Raw genomic sequence first — 8,156 nt, forward strand, 5'->3', positions numbered from 1 at the left:
TGGGGAAACCACCATCTCTACTAAAAACACAGAAATTAGCTGGGCATGGTGGCACATGCCTGCAATACCAGCTACTTGGGAGGCTAAGGCAGGAGGATTGCCTGAACCTGGGAGGTGGGGGTTGCAGTGAGCCGAGATTATGCCACTGCACTGCAGCCTGGGCAACAGAATGAGACTCCGTCTCAAAAAAAACAAAACAAAACAAAAACTCAACAACAACAACAAAACAAACTGGCATTTAAGAATTACAGGTTTATTTCCTCATTCTCTTCCAATCCTCCACATATTATGGTTGAAGTAAAAAATGTAGAGACTTGCCCAAGTTCACAAATCTAGTTGGTGGCAAATCTGAGGCTTAAGTCAGGTCTCTTGGTATTTACTTTAGTGTGGTTTCTTTTATACCTTGTTTTAAGTCACTTAATTTACTCTCAAAATAAAGGGGTTTAGCTAATTTTTAAGATCCCTTCTAATTCAAAACTCTATAGCTGAACTCTAATTTCATGAAAATGAAACAATATTCTTTATAGGTAGAGAGATAAAGGGTAAAAGGAAAGATTATTCAAACTTAGTTTAATGTCTATTTGCTTTTTTGTTAATTAGGTTCTAAATACTCTTGAAAGTACTCAAGCCAGCTTGTATTTTGCTGAAGATCCTCCCACGTCACTAAAGTCCTTCAGGTGTCCTTCTCCTCTATTCCTGGAGAATGTACCAAGTATTCCAGTGGAAGATGATGAAAGCCAGAATAACCATTTACTGCCTTCTGATGAAGGCTTGAGGATAGACAGAATGACTCAGAAAACTCCTTTTGAATGCAGCCAGTCTGAGGTTATGTTTCTGAGCTTGGACAAAAAGCCAGAGAGCAAGAGAAATGAGGAAGCTTGCAACATGCCCAGTTCTTCTCGTGAAGAAAGTTGGTTCCCAAAGTATATAGTTCCATCCCAGGACTTAAGGCCCTATAAGGTAAATATGGATCCTTCTTCAGAAGCTCCGGGCCATTCTTGCAGGAGCAGGCCAGTGGAGAGCAGCTGTTCCTCCAAATTTTCCTGGGACGAATATGAACAACACAAAAAAGAATAAATTCCTCCAGAAGATAAATAAAAGAGCAAGTATTGCCTAGGCACCTAAGTATAGGTATGACCTTGGGAAGACATTGGCTCCATAAGCAATGCCAAGATAATGATCAATAGTGAGTTTGGGTGATGCAGATAAACAATCTGGACAATTCCATTCCTTTTTTCCCGAACCCTCAAGAGTGCCTTAAAAAATTGTTTTATCAGGATGATTGTCTCATGACCAAATCTACGCTCAATTAGAGCCATTCAAGATTCCTTAAGATCATGGGTTCTGACTTCAGCCAAACAAAACAATCAAAACCTACCAAAAAGGGACTGGATTCTAACGTCTTCTGCATCATCCTCAGTGTGAGTCCCCAGAGCCTCCATCTGCCGAGAACATTCAGTTGGATTCCATCGTTTGCTTTAGCTTGCTTGCAAGGGTTGTAGGAAATGTCTAATTTGTAAATGTTAATAGATACCTTTGGAAAGAATCGCCTTGTTATTCTGATTGACCCCTCTTGTTTTGCGGTTAATCCCTGACTAGCCTGCTTGTCTGAAAATGAGCCAGGTTCACTCTTGGCTACGGCATGCTCTGTGTTGAAAGGGGATTTCTTCCCAAGATCTATCCTAAACTCTTAGGAAAATTTATCCTGTATTGACTATTATTACAGCTTTTTAAAAACATACTTAGTGCCCTATTATATCCTAAGGAGACTATATGAAATGTCCATCAAGTAATTTTTATTCCTGAGAAAATGGCTGATCAAGGGCCTAGGTCAGCTTTTGGTTTAATCTACACCTTCCAACTCTGGGCCTTCACTCCTGCTGTTTCTTGGATTTCCCTCTTGAAATCCTACCAATCATTAGAACTCTACAAAACTGCCATCCTCCTGAAAGCTTCCCTAATCTCTACGGCCAGAAGTACTCCCTTTATCAGTATTGCCATAGCAATTTCTTTGTATTTCTATTTTATACTTATCACTTTCTGAATTATATCAAAGCTGCTTGTCTCATCTCTTTTACTAGGTTGTAAACTCCCTATATTAGTTTTCTATTGTTTTTGTAACACATTACCACAAATTTAGTGACCTAAAGTAACATAAATTAATTATTTTGCAGTTCTGGAGGTCAGAATTCCTTAGCATTCCTTCTGGAGGCTGTCGGAGAGAACTTACTACCTTTCCTTTTCCAGCTTCTAGAGGTCACCTGCCTTCTTTGGCTCATGGCCTCTTCCTCCATCTTCAAAGCCAGCAATGTGACATTTCAGACCTCCCTCTCTCTCTGTCTCACCGCATCTTCACTAACCTCTTCCTCTCATTCTGGCCCTTCTGCCTGTCTTTTATAAAGACCTTTGTGATTTCGCTGGGCCCACTCATAAGCCAGGAAAATCTCTGTGTCTCAGATCCTTAATTTAATTACACCTGCAAAGTCCGTTTTCTCATGTAAAGTAACATATTCACAGGTTTCTGGAATTGGGACATGGACAGCTTTGGGGGAGCATTACTCTGTCTGTCATACTCCCTGAGTATGTAAGGGCTATCTCTTCAGAACCTAACGTGTCATCCTACACAGAGCATGTGTTTCCTTATAAATTAAGTTGAATTAAATTACCCCGATGAACCCACATAGTCGATAAGTCAGCTATAAGAAACATTGCTGAGTAAATAATGACTCTTTATGATGATGGGTAGACACTCTGAAGAAAACCATTTTCAGAGGATTTACTGAATCTTCCTCTCCAAGAAGCTTGTAACAGAAGGGTAAACCTCTAGTTTCTTGTCCAGCAGAGGAATAGGCTCATGTCTTTTGTTTTATTTTATTTTATTTTTTTGGTGAGTCCGTATGGTTGGGTTAATTGTACTCACATTAGATTCCATGTTGAAGAACAACTAATCAAAGAAGAAAATCATCAGGAATCAGGGTGAGATTAACAGACCAAGGTCAGAAACATGGAGTTACAATTCTAGGCACGAAGTGAGATTAAAAACACAGTGAGTCTTAGTCTGATTGACAGGCTTTATACAGGCCCTGGGTAAGCAGTTGGGAGAGCCCATGCCCACCACTGCTCTGTGGGGTACCTGGCTGCCCAGAGCTCTCTGCTGCATCTGATCACCACACATATGAAAGGGTTGGACTAAACTTCATATAACTTTTATTCCTGTGACCTGTCCTAGTTTGGCAACTCTTGATTACTTATGTCAATGAAAGAAAGCAGCAAAAGTCTTTGACATTTGGTTTACATATTGCAAACCATTCTGAGGCCCATTTAGCTTATTTTAGAGATATAATCTGAGATTATATTGGCTGAATTGGGAAAATTAGCCTGGAATAATTTGAAGTTGCCACTAATAATTCACAAAAAAAAATCATCAAGAATTGACTCTGTGTTAAACTGTTTTTCACTTAGAATATAGACTCCCACCAGTACATTCAATGAAGGGTCGTTAAGGAAGGTCTGATTAACACCAGGCCCATACAATTACTCAACACATATAATCTGTTGGTATTATGTTGATTTGAACTTGCTTAGCCGACTTAAAGCAGGGTTTCTCAAACTGTAGTATGCATCAGAATGACTTAGAAAGTTGGTTAAAAACACGGATTGCTGGGTCGACCAAGCTTCTGATGCAATAGGTCTGAGGTTAGAAATTTTGCTTTCTAATAAGTTCCCAGGTGATATAGATGCCAATGATGTGAAGCCCACTCTTCGCATCAGTGAAAACCACTGCCTTAAAGTGCTCTTAAATTGTTATAGATTGGTAGATCTTACCTTTCCATCACTGGTATGTTTCGTGAGAAAAGGATCCTTTCTTTTCATTCTATTATATTCATCCTATTACCTAGAATGTTGGTTAGCACAGAGTGGGAGCTCTAGAAAGATTGTTGACCAATGATCTTATTGACTAGATCATCCTTCTAGAGTATGACTATTTTGGACACCTCAAAGATGAAGTCAGATAAGCTGGAAGTGACCTGATTAATGTTGTGGTAAGCAGATGCCACTGTGGCTGGGAAGTGCCAAATCTTCTGTTGAGTGATTCAGTCTTCCTGACTAGATTTGCCTTCTAGTGGGCGTATTAATAAGCGTTAGTTGATATGAATTAAATGTTGCACCTTTCTATGGATAGTAAGAGGATACCTTTATGGTTTCATGGTGTGGAGACCAAGATACATAAGAAAGCAAGAATGAACCTCCAGGTGTTCCCTCTGATCTGTAAACATGAATTCATAATTTCACTTACTCTCATTTTTGTAATGCACTGTGAGCAATCCTCCAGGCAGATCCTATTTACTAAGCTTCTTCAGGCTTTTGTCCCATTTTATAATGCCCAAACACATGGAGAAAACATTTTGTTGTTTTTGAAAATAGGTATGGGATTTCTGCAATAATCAATTTTATTGACTTCTTGAGAGTTATAATGATCTGTGACTCTCTGCATAATATTGTAGTTTTATAGGGTGGCACATCACCCTGTGTAAAACAACTTTTATGACCTGAGGACTGATGAGTACAGGAAGTGAGGTTTATCATGAGTAGCATTTATTAAGCATCTGCTAGAATCGAAGCACTGCATTTGCTACTAGGGTACCAAGTAAGACACAAACAGTTTAGTAAGGAAGATAGGGCATCTACCCAAGTCAACAGTTCAGTGACATCTGTTATTTGAACCACACATCAATGGAACTGAAAGTAATTGCTGAAAGGGTGAGAAGAAGGAATAGATTACTATGCATTTTTGAGAAGGTGAAGAAGGCTTCTTGGGGAAGGTGTCTAAAAAGAGATAAGGAATTAAGAGAAATAGAAAAGAGCACTGATGAAGCACTCAAGACGGTTATTCAGGGAATTGGGGGTCCACAGCAGCTGTGCACGACCATCCCTGACACCATAAAAATGGGGTAAGGGTAAAGGGAACTGGGTCTAGAGCTTTGCATGTTTTCTTCTGGTTAACCCTCAGAGTCACCCTGAAGATGTGAATCCCATCTTATAGGTGAGGACACTGAGTCAGGAAACTAACTTGCTGAAATCAAGTCCTCCCAGTCCTCCCATCAGGTCCTCCCAGATCTGGAGGAGCCAGGGTTTGAATTCACATTTGTCTGACTTCAAAATCCATGCTTTTTCTTGTGTTCCACATTGCACAATGGAGCCACTGCCAGTTCAAGCTCCTATGAAGAGGGATGGATGTGAAAAGTCATTTGCTGATTCCACAGACTTTTAGTAGGTACCATGTCTCCTGCCTTTTTCACTATCCTACTCTCTGCTACAACTTATCTGCTACAGGCACCCACTCTGCAGTTACTTGATATGAGTTAAATGAATCCATCCATCCAAACGTCCTTTCACTGAATAAGTACTTATCAATGGCTTCCTTTGTATTAGGCACTATTCTAGGAGCTGGGGCTACAGTGCAGATGGAAACCAGCAAATCTCGCTGCCCTCATGGAGCTTACATGTGAGTGAACAAATCTCACAGAGTTCTCCTGTCATAAGTTCTGGCTCCTCTGCCAGCTCTTCCAAATAGGTTCAGAGAGCTTTTCTCCTTGTCCTGTTGTGTGACTGATAATCCCATGGTGGCCCTCACTTTGCTATTCATATGCACTAAGTAGTTTATAGTGTGCTTTGTGGTTGGCAATTGTGACAGATTCTATTCTTCTATTGGTATGTGGTTTCTTTGGGGCATTTGTTTGGATACTGATGGCATCTTCCAGGGAGTCTGAGGCACCTACACAAACCTCAGGTCACTATCACGTGATACTGGAGTTGCCTGTTAAATTATATTTCTTCTTCCACAAAACTACAGGTTCCCTGAGGGCAAGGTCTACATCCTGCTCATTTTTGGATCCCTAATAGTTGGCACAGTACCTGGTGCATAATATGGCAAATGCACCAAATATTTGTTGTACCAAATACAACAAATATTTGTAAAATGAATGAATCAAATAGTCCTTCAAAGCATCTTCAAAAGCATTAATAAATGCTATTGTCATCTAGATTGCACCCGGAGTTTATCTTTCTAGTATTCAGAATATAAGCAAATCCTTGCTTGAAGTATTCCATTTTACCGTTCTTGAATAAAAGCTATTAATTTTAAATACTAATATCTGAGATATCTTTGAAAAGAAGATTAGTCATTGTATATGTTGCTTGTAAATTTTCTCTATTGTGGAAAATATTCCAAAACCATGTCTAAGCAATGATAAACCAGTGTTCTGGCAGGGAAAAAACTGATGTTTGTTGTGTTTTGTATCTGTCTTCCTATTCCAAATCATTTATATATACTTGATGGTCTATGGAATTGACTTGCAAGTATTTTCCTGGGAGGCATTTTTATTCTAAAGACCTGTATTGCCTGCCAAACCTTCATTTAACAAACTCATTATGGATGTCATCTGCATCATTGCAAACTGTTTCTGGTCATCTCTTTAAATAGCAAGATAATATTTACAGAGGTTTACATTGGCTCTTGAATATTACAATATTCTCATAGACAAACATTAATTGGAATGGGGGTAAGGTGGTAGAAGTTGCTTACTTGTGGAAATGCAGGCTCGTTGTTGTGTCTAGTAGGTGCTAGGTGCATTCACACATGTCTTAAGCTTTAAACAACCTATTGAGCCGGTTTCCACTTCCTTGATCTATTAGATCAAAGAAAATGAGGCTTAAAGGAGTTGGCTCTTGCCTAAGTCACACTACTGATGGAATGAAAATACAAACCAAAAACACTTTATTCAAGTCCAGGAAATATCTGCCTTGAAAAAGGGTAACTTTAAAATTCAAAGTATCCCCAATTTGAACATGAAAACAGTTAATAAAGATACGTGTGTTTTTATTTTATTATTATTTATCTTGTCCTCCCATATTGGCAAAGATTGAAGCAATTGAAAGAAATGGCATTCTTGTTCACTACTGGCAGGAGTGAAAATTGGTAGAACCTTTGTAGAAGGCAATTTGGCAACATATATCAAAAACCTAAATGTTGATACACTTTTACCAAGCAGTTTGTTTAGGAATTTATCCTAATGAATAAAAGTTGTCCAAGTCTTTAAACATGAGCCCGAACATATACTTCATGTTTATGATATTAAAACATTGGAAACAACTGAAATATCCTTCAGTAGAAGATGGATTAAATAAATTCCATGCAGTTGTCATTTAAAAATATTTAGATGTATGTTTATTGCTATGGATATATGTTCCCAAAATATTATTGAATCAAAAAGAAGACTACAGAATATACATTTAATATGAGCTCATTTATAACATTGAATGTTTTAAGATAATACATGTTTCATAGAGAGATCTTTCACCAAATGTTAAGGATGGTTTTTTTCCAGGTGGTGGTATTTGGGTGATCTTTACATTCTTCAGACTCTTATGTATTTGAAACTTTTATAATGAACATATATCATTTTTATTAGAAAAGAATAAAGTTTTTGTAAAAAACAGTCATTTTCTACATTTCTACATTTACTTGGCTCTTTGCTTGGTTGTGCCCTTGGTGGCAACTAGCAACTAGTAGTAATGCTTCTATTCCACTGCTCTTTATTATTTTTATCTTCCTACCTTAGTAACCGAAGCTACGAAATGGATTTATCTGGTATCCTTTGAGTAACAAGTTTTGAGAAGGCATGTGACAAAGCAATGCAAGAGGCAAAAACCGGATAAGCTGAAATACAGAAAAGCAGAGTACAGATCACAGGACACAACTGAGAGTCTTTTGTAATTACATATTAGTTGATTTTGCTAATATCTTTTTAAAATTACCCGTAAGATTTATACTTACAAATCCCTACTTCAAGGAGTTATCTACAGTTAAATGAGAAGATCTTTGTGGATATAATTTTTCTACCACAAAGTATTCGTTCTCTAGACTTGTACTCCACTGTCCATTTTTAGTTTACATAAAATTTTTACCTGGCTGTAGTTTTAGTTGGAAATAAAACTTGCAGCAGTACAGAGGAAATGTGACTGAATATGGTGTTTTTCTATAGCAGGTAGAGATGGAACCTATATAACGATGCTAATGGGATTCACAATGCATTAATTATAAAGGGAAATAGCAAAGTATACTCCAGGGTAAAATAGCAACTCTAATGAGTTCT

General features: G+C 38.0%; 1 protein-coding gene across 2 annotated transcripts in view; it reads left to right on the plus strand.

The window, feature by feature from the left end:
* The window catches only part of IRAK3 (interleukin 1 receptor associated kinase 3), a 58,369-nt gene extending 51,582 nt beyond the window's left edge, over positions 1-6,787 (plus strand). For both annotated transcript variants that reach the window (XM_008003928.3, XM_008003929.3), the window contains one exon: positions 601-6,787. In XM_008003928.3, coding sequence (XP_008002119.1) covers positions 601-1,077 — 477 coding nt within the window. In that variant the 3' untranslated portion in view covers positions 1,078-6,787. The remainder of the gene's footprint in view (positions 1-600) is intronic.
* The last annotated feature ends 1,369 nt before the right edge of the window (positions 6,788-8,156 follow it).

This window comes from Chlorocebus sabaeus, chromosome 11 (assembly GCF_047675955.1).
Source record: "Chlorocebus sabaeus isolate Y175 chromosome 11, mChlSab1.0.hap1, whole genome shotgun sequence".
In the NCBI taxonomy this organism is placed as follows: Eukaryota; Metazoa; Chordata; class Mammalia; order Primates; family Cercopithecidae; genus Chlorocebus; species Chlorocebus sabaeus.